Raw genomic sequence first — 11711 nt, 5'->3', positions numbered from 1 at the left:
TGCATGCATGCAAATCAAAACAAGCCGAGAACTGAATGAATCATGAACATCTCTGCCGGCATTTTGTCAGCTTCCAAACCTGAAACACACCGCAATGAACGCATGGAGAAAAAAAATCTCTCTTTTTCACTTTGCTTATTTGAGTCAAGTCGGGATTCCTACTCCATAGCCCAGAACTGTGAGTCGACGTTACTTTGCAACAGTCATTTGTGCCTTTGTCGCATCTCGGCCGGGTGACTCTCATGCTCTCACTTGTCTTTGGAGCCAGCCAATGCTCCAATCAAGCGTCTCCGCTCGGTCCAGGAAGCTGCTGCTGGCCTCTGGACTGGTACTTTGACCGACTTGTATACGGCGCCGGTCGTTTTTAAGGGCTCGAGAACTACACGAGTTGAGAATTTTCAGCTTAAGTTGGCATGTGTGTTTATTGTGATTTTCAGGCATGCCGTCTCAAACATGCAAACGATAAAGCCGCAATCGTGCGATGTGGCAGCACCCAAGGCACGTTACTTGCTGTAGCTTTTACGGAGCTTCAAATTTGAAAAGCATTTTAAATACGCTCTCAACATGATACAAACACGTTGCAACTGCAACAAATAAACAAACACCAATGAAACAACCGCTCGACTGTTTCTGGATGCGGGTTAAAGCCCTCATAGAGCGGAAGCAGGGCTGAGAGGACGTTAACGGTCAATGACACAAAGCAACAGTAAAAAATCAAGAGGGAGGTGACCTAGTTTATTAGTTTGGAGCCATCCAAAGATAGCTTGAGTACCTCTTCAACAACAGTCGTCTCGGTCCTAATGTTGCTTTAAACAAAACAAAAAAAAAGAAGGTCTCTCATGGCAAGAAAAGTCTAAAACAGGAATGCCCATGTGGATGTGACCTGCGCTCATTTTGAACCATTTTCGTCGGGAAAAGACTTTTGTTGTGCCTGGTGTCGACAGGGCCGGCCCGGGCCTCAGGGGTGTTTAGCGCTGTAAATTCTGTTCCTGAGCACGACGACTGGGGGGAGGTGGTGCCGGATCCCGGCGCGGTGCTGGATGTGGTCGAACCATCGCGTCACGTTCATATACCGCTCCTTCTCCTGGAAAGTCAAGTCCATCTGGGCGAGAGAGGAACATTGGGTCGTTATCGCCAGCGCAATGAAAGCACGGCGTTATTGGCGAAGGTGACACATGCGGTCATGAAGGCGCAGAAAGCAGCTTACACACTCGACGGCAGATGAAGCGCAGCCCCATAAATCACAATGTCCTTGGAAAATTCTCTTCGAGATCAAATTAAGCGGAATTTGGAAGCTGACAACACTGCCGCCTCGAACCAGCAGTCGCTTCGAATGATTGTGAAATCTTGTTGTGCGTCAAGCTTGAAGATCTGGTGGCGGGACTCGATGTCCCGGAGGTTCAAAGGAACATCGAGTCCAAACCAAAGTGACGCCGTGCCCGGTGGGGAGGGCGACCTTGGCTCCATGCTTAAACCCACTGACATCTCCTTACGGGATTCCCCCCCCACACGCTGTCCTCTTTGCATCCTAAAAACCGCCAGGCTTTGATATCCTCGACTTCATTTTGCAGTGAAGTGACAGTGCGAACGGATTCTTGCAAAGGCCACCGAGTTCATGACGACATCACTTATTGGAGCTCATAAAACGAAAGCTGGAATAAACATTCAAAGCCAGACAGGAAAAACACAACTCACTATTAGTGGGTGAATTCCATTGTACATGAGCACATCCGCTAAGGTGAAGTGGTTGCCGGCCATGCAAACTTTGTCTTGCAAATAGAGGTCGAGGTCCTGGAAGAGCAAAAATAAAAACAAAATATCAGGGGAGGTGTGCGATCCTCAGGCAATGACAAAAACAAAACAAAACAAAACAAAAAAACGCTCTGCAGATGACCCTCGGATCAATTCGGCGCATCTCGGCCGGATGGCTATCGTGCGCTTGACTTTGGAGTTAGCCAATCCTCCATCAAGCGTCACCAGTTGGTGCCGAATACTGCCGCACGCCTCTTGACTCATAAGAGGGGGCACGACACTCCTACTCTGGCATCCCTTCACTGGCCCTGGGGGTCCGCGGAGGCTCCGAGGGGATGGAGCCTTTTGTCCCCTCTTTGGAATGAACGTTGGGCAAGCCCCCCCCCTCGCTGGCCATCTTTCAAACTGGTCCCAAAACTCATTGTTATTCTCTGGCTTTTGAGTTGGACTGTTTTTATGCTCTCAAAATAGTTCAGTAGAAGCAAGACCTCAATTTTGGACATTTTAAGGATTCTCATCCTTAAAATGGTCGGGGTCAAATCTGACTTCAAATAAGAGTGGATTGTCTTTGCAGCCGTCTCAACTTGAGTGGCGTGATTTGCCTTTCCGAGGGCAAAGTCGCACACGGAAGTGCTGGTCCCAGGGGATGGGGGCCACACAACATCTTTAGCGCTCGTACGCCGCGTAAAGGGAACTCTCGCTCCGCACGCTGATGCATCTTGGGGGCAAATGGAGTTATTGTGCGGCAAAAGTGGCTGATGCCAAACAAGGCATGAAGACTGCAGACTTCCGCCATGGGATCCTCGCTCTCTGTAGCCTACGGCCGTGGGGCTGAAGCCCAGTCGAGCATCGGAGGGAGAGGAGGTGCGCTCCGGCTGCCTGCGCCCAGCACATAAAGATTGGAAGAGTACAGCTGTTTATTTTCGGAGCAAACACACGTGGGGGCAAGAACTAGGGCCCAACAATCAATTGAACTCAAAGTCCAAATCCAAGTCGCATCTGACCCAGATTGGGCATTTGGCAACAATCTTAATTCAGCAAAGAACAATCTTTCAACATGTTCGGGCTGTCCGGATCGTGTTTTCCGCGTACTCGTGTTGTCAACTTATTAATAAGCCCCCAAGGAAAATGTTGTCCTCTTTGCCAGAAATTACGCATGGAGGATTCCAACATTTGGCAAAGTGACACCATGAAGGAATGAACATCCAGACTGCTTCACCTAACGGTGACCTCAACGGAAGGTGCAAAGGTGGCTAACTTGGGATTCGGGGGTCAAACAGTTTGACTTTCTTGTTGTCACATCGCATGAGTCACGAGCTGTGTGAGAAGCTGTGAGTTTTCTCTTTGCATCCTGGGGTGAAAAGGTTTAAAAAAAAAAAAAAGAAGCAGCGGCAGCGGCGGTGCACTTGACAGGTTGTCTCTGTGGTCCATTTCATGGAGGATGACTGGTGCTTGAAAGGAGGGCGTTATGGCAACAGCAGGGCAGGCGTGGTGGTGAGGGAGCACCGGGCACCAGAGCTGAGACGCTCTGGGCGACTTCCTTTTGTAAGTGGCACCATTAAAATATTTAAGAGGCCTGTCCGGATAACACGCCGCCGCCCAGCGTGACTCCTTCGACATGCAACGACCGCGCGTGTCACTGTGAGAAGCGCGCACACACATCGGCGCTTCACGCTGACAGAAGAGTGCCAAGAGGCGCCGAGTGTCCGGCAGACCCGTGGCTGGCGATCCATTTCACGCTGACTGGCGTCGGGCACATTAAGGCATTTTTCACTGTCGCGAGAGGCCATGTCACCGAAAGGCCATACATCGGTCTGCATCGCTGTGGCGTGCGTCTTTTCTCAGACACGCGCACACTGTCTGTACTTCTGGACAAACCACATGAGAGGGGAATGCTGAGGGGGGGCTCTCGGAGAAATTATCGTTTGAGCTACAAAAATACAGCGATCCCGCTGAAGCAATGCGTCCCCGCCGCGTGGGAGCATGTAAGCCCGCTCGTCAAGCGATGGCGCCGTCAACAGAGACATGTTGCTTTAACGGCGGTGGCGCGGAGTTGCTTCGCAACCTTGACCGGGTAGCCTTATTTTCAAAACTAAATACATAGATCATACTGGTTAAAAAGTGTGAGAAAGGAGGGTGTACCGTAGAACTTTTCTCGACATTCGAAGATAAAATTAAATGACAAAAAGGAAAACACAATTTATCTTGAAACCACTGTAGTGAATAAAGAGGATTCCATTTTTGAGGCAAAAATCGTTACTTCCACATTGTGCTCTATGGCGGATTGATGAAGACGTCACATCAATGATCATCAAGTAACTGTTTGAAAAATGCTCACCAAACTACAGTTTTTTTGGTTCTGAATGGGGAGGTTCGGCTGCTGTTTAGTCCAGAGCCAGATCTCCTCGGTGAGCTAGACGGCTGTTGGCCGGCCCAAAAATTTGGGAAACTCCTCATCTATTTGCCTTCACACCTTGAACAGAGAGCTGATAAGACAAACAATCGAGAATTGCTTTCGTGACTGCCTTTGGCGTGTTTCAAAAAGTTGACAAATTTGAAAGCGTCCCTTTCATCCCTCTATTTTTCTGTATGCGGCCCTCAAGGGAAAATGTTTGGACACCCCTGGACTAAAGCTATCCGATTTACATCCAAATTAAGAGTTAAGTCGCCACACTAAAAAGGGACTTAGGAGCCAATGCAAAAGGACAATTCTTCAGTTTTGCACTTTCGGAGCACCTGCCTTGAGTATAGTTCTGCTTTCTTCCTTGTTGCAGCCATCCAGCTTGCTCACTCTGTATTCAAGCCACTGATGCACCACTGCTCTGTCCTCCGCGGCTTCCCCCAGCAGCTCGGGTTGCTTTGCTTCTTTCACCAGGTGGCGGGCGATGGTCACCAGGCCCACCAGGGGAGGACCATTGTTATTCTGCAGCACAGGGATCTGAAAGAAGATCAAGGTCAAAAATTTAAATGTTCCAAATCAAATTCTCCTCGTTTCTGCTTTTAACCATCCTACAATATGCTGCTGCTGTTTTTTTAATCCTCCGCCATCAGGCTAGAATTTGGAGTGATTACACCTAATACAGGGTTCTTACCAAGCTGGTTCACAGTAACAGCCCACCATATGGACAAGCATGTACGCTTTGTATTGTGCTCTGTATAGGAACGCCCGGCTCAGTGCATAGAGTATATTTTCATGTCAAATGAATTTCAAATGTCATATACCAACTGTGAAATGATGTTCAATTGAGGCTGACGTAACTCCAAGCACAACAGCGGATTGGCCAAACACGCGGCTAGCTGAATAGCATCACCTTCCTTTCCGCGGCGTATAAAATGTTACCTCTCAAAAAAAGGGGCGCTTTTAAACGCCATACCTATGCAAGGTTTGGTCACCTTTTTGTCGCCTCGGCTACTGTACTTGTTGGGCTTTTTCAGTCCTAAATATTTCTCGAGCGATGCTAGCTCCCGTAACGCCATGGTTCTTCACGATGGTGGACGTCATCTGCCTACCACCCGATTGGCTGTTTGCTGCGCAAGCCCGCCTTCCAACCTTTGAGTGCTTGCTGATTTGACCAATTGCACACCAGGACCGAACCCTCGTCATATTGCGTCGGCGAGAGACAGACAGACCCGGTGCCACGTGACCCACATTTTCCTTTGTCAATCGTAAACCACTTTTATGTGAGTTCATAACATGACAGACAATATCCTGTTCAAAAAGCCCTTGGAAACATGCATTGTACAGTCATATTCTTAAACATACCAACAAAACGTGCCCCAAATTGAGGATGAACATACAATACAATACATCCTGATTTATCGAGCGCTTTCACAACAGGTGCAGCTGTAACAAAGCGCCGTACAAAACAGTGAACATAAAATTAAATAACAAACACAACACATAACATAAAAACACGCACAGTCGTGCAATCTGAACCATTTTTTCCTCATACGCTTTGTTGAAAGCAACATAAGAGATTACAATGAACGCAAATGCAAGAAATACGGGCACAAAAACCACCTATAACTGACGGCCATTGAAATACAATAGATGTTTTATAAAAATACTACACACACACACACACACACACACACACACACACAAAATCCAATCCTCTTTATTGTCAAATATGTTGATGACTTAAATCTATCTCTACAATTGTTTTTCTCTAAAGATGACTGTCTGACTTTTTCATGTGAAATAGACACAATAACAAATTCAGAGTATTTCATAGTAGGGCTATTTTTGGGGGACAACATTTTACTTGAACGCTCTACATTTGAAAATAGTTATCTGTGTGCATTCTACTCCGCACTTTGGCGAGGCTCACCAGTGGATGTCATACTGGAGGAAAGCGTTGACTGGTCAGTGTGTTGGGAAGGTGGCAGTTTGGATAAATGGTTAGCATACTTGCCTTCCAATCTGCGAATGTGGCTTTGAACCCTGGCTTGGCTGTTGTTGTTATTGTTGTTGTTGCCGAGCTGACAGCTAGTTTCACATTTTTGCATTCTGACCAGTGATCACAAACTCACTTTATCGGTATAACTCAATACTGAAAAGGAGACTCTGGCGACCAGATCAAAAATGAGTTCAGACTACACTCGAGCGCCTGTTTTCATGGAAGTTCTCGGCAAGGATTTGCGCTCAAAAGGAATCAAAGATGACAGTGACGAGGGTCCGGAGTTTCATGCTTGAGTCCTGCAGCGAAGTTGACTTGCTCTGTCTGTCTGCGGCTGCTGTGTGACCCGGCGCGTGTCGCGTCTGGCTAAATTTGCGCTGGGCCGCTATGATGTCCCCATAATGAAATGTCACCTGTCAGTCAAGAGTGGCCTTATTAACCGCGTAGTGTCCAGGTGGGCGTGTGGGCGCATACGTGCCAGTGACAGAAAAACAGAGGTGACAAGCGTTGTTTTCATCTTGACTCGATCCACGTTGCTAACATAGTCTTGGATGAACCTCACGTGAATGCTTTTGAAATGTGGGACGAAGCCAGAGCGCACAGGGGAAGGAAACCCAAGCAACCGGGAGAACATGCAAACTCCAAACAAATAGGGCCGAGCTGAGATTTGAACACAGAACCGAACCTCAGAACTCTGACGCGGGCAATCACGCTTTTGTGAATAGCAATGCAAAAATAAACGCTCGAAAAAGTGACTACTACGGTAGTTTGAATGTCTCTTCATTTTCATGTAGATATTAGGGTGGGCGAGGTGGGGGGGTTCTTCCACTCCATACACTTCATATAAATGAACAGATGAGATTGTGCAATCCAATTTGTTGAGAAAGACTATCCCGGTCAACAGCTTAATTGTAGAAATAAGCACAGGGACGATCATAAATGATTAGATGGCATACAACAAGGCACGGCTAATTCGCCGCACGCTGTTCGTCTTCCCAACAGTCCCATTTTTGTGTTTTATTTATTGGCCGCGTTGCACACTTTTACTCTGCCAGGCCTTGCATAAGTGAACGCCTGCGGCGTTCACGTGCATCTCCTTTAACGAAATGCCTCCGAGCTGCCACATCCTGTCTGTGCTCAGGCGCACTGAGGACAACGATCCCCAGTGCCCGCGACTAACTGTAGCCTGTGGGAATTCTGACGACGGCGATACACAAAACGGGGGTCACATTAGTCGGAAAATCTACAGCAAGGGTCAACCAGAACGCCGAGGGGCTTCCCAGGGCGGGCATAGCCATAAACGCAGCCCTCAGTCCTACTACGAGGTCTGTTCTCCTTTTCCGCAGGCCGGAGCCCACAATATGCCGTGAACGCTCATTCGTCATCGTCGTTGACACACGGCCACGGCGCCGCCGTGCCTTCCCCGTTGCCTTTCATGACCCGGGAAACATCTTTGACCGATCGCCGGCGTTGAGATGCGATCGATCGGACAGGGGGCAGTTTGGCATGAGCACCGGCGGTCTGGGTTGAGAAAATTGTACAATCGTACTGGCGCGAGGTCACAACCCCGCGAGCTTGTATACTGTGGAACTGTTCTCCATATTCGAAGATACAAATCTCGGATGAAAAGAATAACACCGCTAATCTTCAAAATACTGCCGGGAATAAAGATAACCCCATTTTGAAATAGTTTCTTCCACTTTGTGCTGGGTGGCTGATTGTTGAAGAGATCCCATGAATGATCCTCAAGAAACTGTTAGGAAAATGCTCACCCGATTTTGTTTCTTTTTTTGGGGGATTCTGAAAGTGGAGATTCGGCTGCTGTAAAGTGCAGAGCCGGATCTATTCTGCGAGATTAGAGGGCTGTTGGTCACTCGCGCTTGCCTCTCGTATAGAGGAAGAGCCCGCGAATACTGGAAAGGTCGTGGCCAGTTGGGGTTTCTCCACGACGCAGAAACAGGCCCCCAAAGGCTACAAGAGCAACCTCCTCAACCCCCTCCCATCGTCAGACATACTCACGTGCAAATGAGTGTTCACGAGGGGTGGGGGGCGGATGAGCCAGTGACAGCGGTGGAGTGATGCCATTTTTGTGGCATTTCACGTCTTTCCCCTTAACGTTTGGGAAAGGAGATTAACATGGGAAGAGACGCCGTGCGCGCGAAGGCGTTTGAGCGGCGGATCACGAAGAGGCCCCAGAGACAAACAAAAGAGCGATCAAAGGCACTTTCTCAATTTCCTCCTTGCGCGCTTCCATGCCAAGCCAGGAGGCCGCGGGACACGCTGGGGGACGCGGTACCGGCTCACCGTCACCACAAATCCACCGACTGCCTCCTGGCCAGGCAGCAGCCGTCACTTAAGACTATTAATTACCGCTCGGAATATCCTCCTCCTTTACCCGGCGTCATCCGTGTCCCCCACAGACAAACAAGCTCGGTGGGAGGATCTTGATCATGATAGCTTCTGAAAAGTCAGATTGTCTCTTATCGGAGATGCCCACTGGCCATGCAGGTTCCTCTCCGGCCGGCTCTCACGCTCACCCTTGCGTCTCTTGTCCGCGATTCAGAAGAGAACCTCGGAAGGAAGCGGTTACGCCGGCCAAAGTGGGGAGCTCCCGAAACCGCGCGTGAGGTTTGGACCCAAACACACACACACTAAACACAAACCACCTCAAGTTTCAATCTGTGTGTGCAGCCACCTCTGACTCCCGTTGCTGCTTTCTCATTCACCAGCAGGGAGCACTGTGGCTCTTTCCAAGAAATGACAAATTGCAAGTCAACTGAGTTCTCGCACAGATTTGTCTTGAAAAGGTGGGAACACCCCCCCCCCACCCCCACCCCCACTCCCACCCCCGACATTATCCAACAGTACAAAGAGTGCAGCAGTACTTGTCATTTGGACCGAAGTGGCAAAAATGATCATTTCAAACTATTCTCACTTGTTCTCAGTCGGGTCACCGTTGCACTGTGTACTCCCCCTGGACTGTTCACAATCGCATTGAGAGTTCAATGACGTGTTTCTGCACCAAACTCACAAAAGCCACGGGGACAATGTCAAGACCCCAAACAGGATTCAAACCCAGAATCTCAGAACCCGCAGGCAGATGTACGAAACACCGCTTTACAAAATGGGAAATGAAAAGCCAGAGTTTTCAGTCACAAGACACAGACGGGGCATCGGTCCAAGAGAATCAAACAAAAACAAGAGATCCATCAAGATCGCGCAAAAGTAGACACGGTTTAGTGGTATCTTTTGGTGCAGCGCAGTCGGACACCGTTCCAAAGCACCGCCACCAAAACTCAAATCAATTGAATTCATCAAGTCAAAATTCTGACTGCATTAGCACAGATGATTTTTTTGTTGTTGTCTTACTTTACAAGATGTCCAAATCAGAGTAAAATCATGTTTCTTTGATGGAAAAAAAAGTCACCGATTTGTACTTTAAAACAAGTAAAATGTCGAGGGATTAAAAAAAAAAAAAAAAAAAAAAAAAAAAGGTAAATTATTTCATGAAACAACGGCCTAACATTGCAAGCATAAATATGTACTTTGTTAAATTGAGGACAATTGAGGATCTTGTCAAGTTCTATTTATCTACATATCCACAGTATAATCTCTACATAATAGTACTCATCGTGTTCAGGGTCACGGGGAGGAGGAGTCTATCACAGCTGACTTCCTGTGAAAATAGGTTGTTGCCAGTATAATACACGGGGTACGGATCCAGAGACCATTCACGCATATTCACACCCTTACAGAGTGGGAATTGAACCTCGGCTGTCAGTCAGGTCAACCAAAGGCATTTGAAAGGTTCACAGACAGGAGCATTTCGGGGCCTAATTTCGATTCCTCCTGATCCTCCGTCTTCATGTCTTTCAGCCGTTAGTTTTGATTCACGACCTCTGGAGAGGAGGAGTGAAAGCTCAGGCCTGCGCTTGTCTGTCTTATGACTACTATCCAGAGTATCTTTTAGCTTCGTGCTTTATGAAGTGGAGAGAGTAAACGGGACGTGTGTGTGTGTGTGTGTGTGTGTGCAAGATAGATAAGGTGAGATTCACACGCTTATTTGTCCCTCTTCCCCCCTTCTGAGAGCAAGGAATCACGGTCCGCATGACAGGTCGCCGGCACCCGGCGGGGGTGATCTATATGAGACCCTCTTTATTGGCAATTTCAACCCAGGGACAGATGAGACTGCGGCGAGCCGGCCAGGCGGCCGCGCCATGATAAAAGCGCCCGCGACTCACCTGTGACTCACATTGAACCTGAGCCAAATAAGGCTTCACAAGTTATATGTGCGGCTATGCCGCGCCGCGCCGTGCCGTGCGTTCATGTCTGTGGAATTGCGCGTTTGTAGTCAAACGAAGAGGAGGTTCAGAGGGGATCAAACCTTTTCCGTTGCTGGTCCCTCTCTTTGGAATGACCTCCCGCTCAACGATTTGAAAACAAAGAATAGGATCTTCGGAAGAACTCGAAAATGAATCGGGAGCCAGCGAGTGGGAGTGATGTGCTCCCTCCTACGAGTAGCAGTCAAAAAGCGAGCAGCGACCAACTGGAGACGCTTGATGAAGGATCGGCTGACTCCAAAGTCGAGTGCGCAGCAGTCAACCGCCCGAGATGTGACAAAGGCACGAATGACTCCTCAACTATTTGCCTTCACACCTTTAACCGGAATACAAACCATCTCGAATGGCTTTCTTGACTGACTTTAGCGCGTTTCAACAAACGGACGAATTTTAAAGCGAAAAGTGTGTGAGCGCGCACGCACAGGTGAAGTTAAGTAGTGAGAGTAGGTGAAAGACAGGCTTGGTTATGACTTGAATGGTCTATTCTACAGGCTGGTATGATTGGCCCGATCATCCCAACCCCCCCTCAGGCTTGTTGGTGGCGCTCTGTTCTGTCTTGACGAATCTCTCTCTTAATAAGGTAATCTGATTTTAACAATGCACAGAGCGAGAGGGAGAAGGAGAGAGGCGAAGGTAGGGTACGGGAGGGCTCTGTTCACAGACAATCTCGACCATCTACCTGGGGGGCAACCAGCCGGTGCTGCCGGCTAAATGCATCCTCCATCAAAACATCACCAGACTGAGAAGTCAAGTCGCTTTCTCTCTCCTCTGCCGCCACCTCCGACCCATAACCCATTTATCTTGAGATAACGTTGTCAGATTGTCAAGCAAACTCTCCGCTGGGAGCTGAGCCCAAAGCTTATTACGGCAGAATACGCGCAGGCAGAGACTGGTCACCACTAAACGAAGAGTCCCTCTGAGCCCCCCCCAGCCGGCCCCCCCTTTGTTTTGATGTTTTGACAGCGTTTGTGGGCTTATCCGCCAAGTAAGCAGCCCGACACAGCTTCAGAAGGTTGCAAACATTTCTGTTCCCAGTGAGCAGCGTCAGCAACGTTGGGTACACATGCTGAGGGGATCCAAAACGACCAACAAAATTTGGTAAGAATAATTACACGGTCGTCAAAGTCCCTTTTGGTGTCACCGATTGTGAACCCAAATAAAGTACATTCACCTCATATTACATCTACAAAAACAAAAGTATATGATATATATATATATA

At 48.4% G+C, this 11711-nt stretch overlaps 1 protein-coding gene across 3 annotated transcripts in view; it reads right to left on the bottom strand.

Annotated features, from left to right (window-relative positions):
- Positions 1–718: 718 nt before the first annotated feature.
- Positions 719–11711, bottom strand: part of eef1e1 (eukaryotic translation elongation factor 1 epsilon 1) — a 31176-nt gene continuing 20183 nt past the window's right edge. Inside the window, exons 1-4 of one of the 3 annotated variants that reach the window (XM_019875572.1) lie at positions 5127–5278; positions 4493–4650; positions 1696–1791; positions 719–1102 (exon numbers count right to left, since the gene is read on the bottom strand). In XM_019875572.1, coding sequence (XP_019731131.1) covers positions 959–1102; positions 1696–1791; positions 4493–4650; positions 5127–5229 — 501 coding nt within the window. In that variant the 5' untranslated portion in view covers positions 5230–5278 and the 3' untranslated portion in view covers positions 719–958. Of the gene's footprint in view, positions 1103–1695; positions 1792–4492; positions 4691–5126; positions 5279–11711 lie in introns of those variants that run through there. The other 2 variants (XM_019875571.1, XM_019875573.1) reach the window with 2 other exon arrangements.

The sequence above is a fragment of the Hippocampus comes genome, unplaced genomic scaffold (genome assembly GCF_001891065.2).
Source record: "Hippocampus comes isolate QL1 unplaced genomic scaffold, H_comes_QL1_v1.1 scaffold226, whole genome shotgun sequence".
Lineage (NCBI taxonomy): Eukaryota > Metazoa > Chordata > Actinopteri > Syngnathiformes > Syngnathidae > Hippocampus > Hippocampus comes.
Note: the sequence above shows the minus strand (reverse complement) of the source record. Positions and strands in the feature narration are given on the sequence as shown.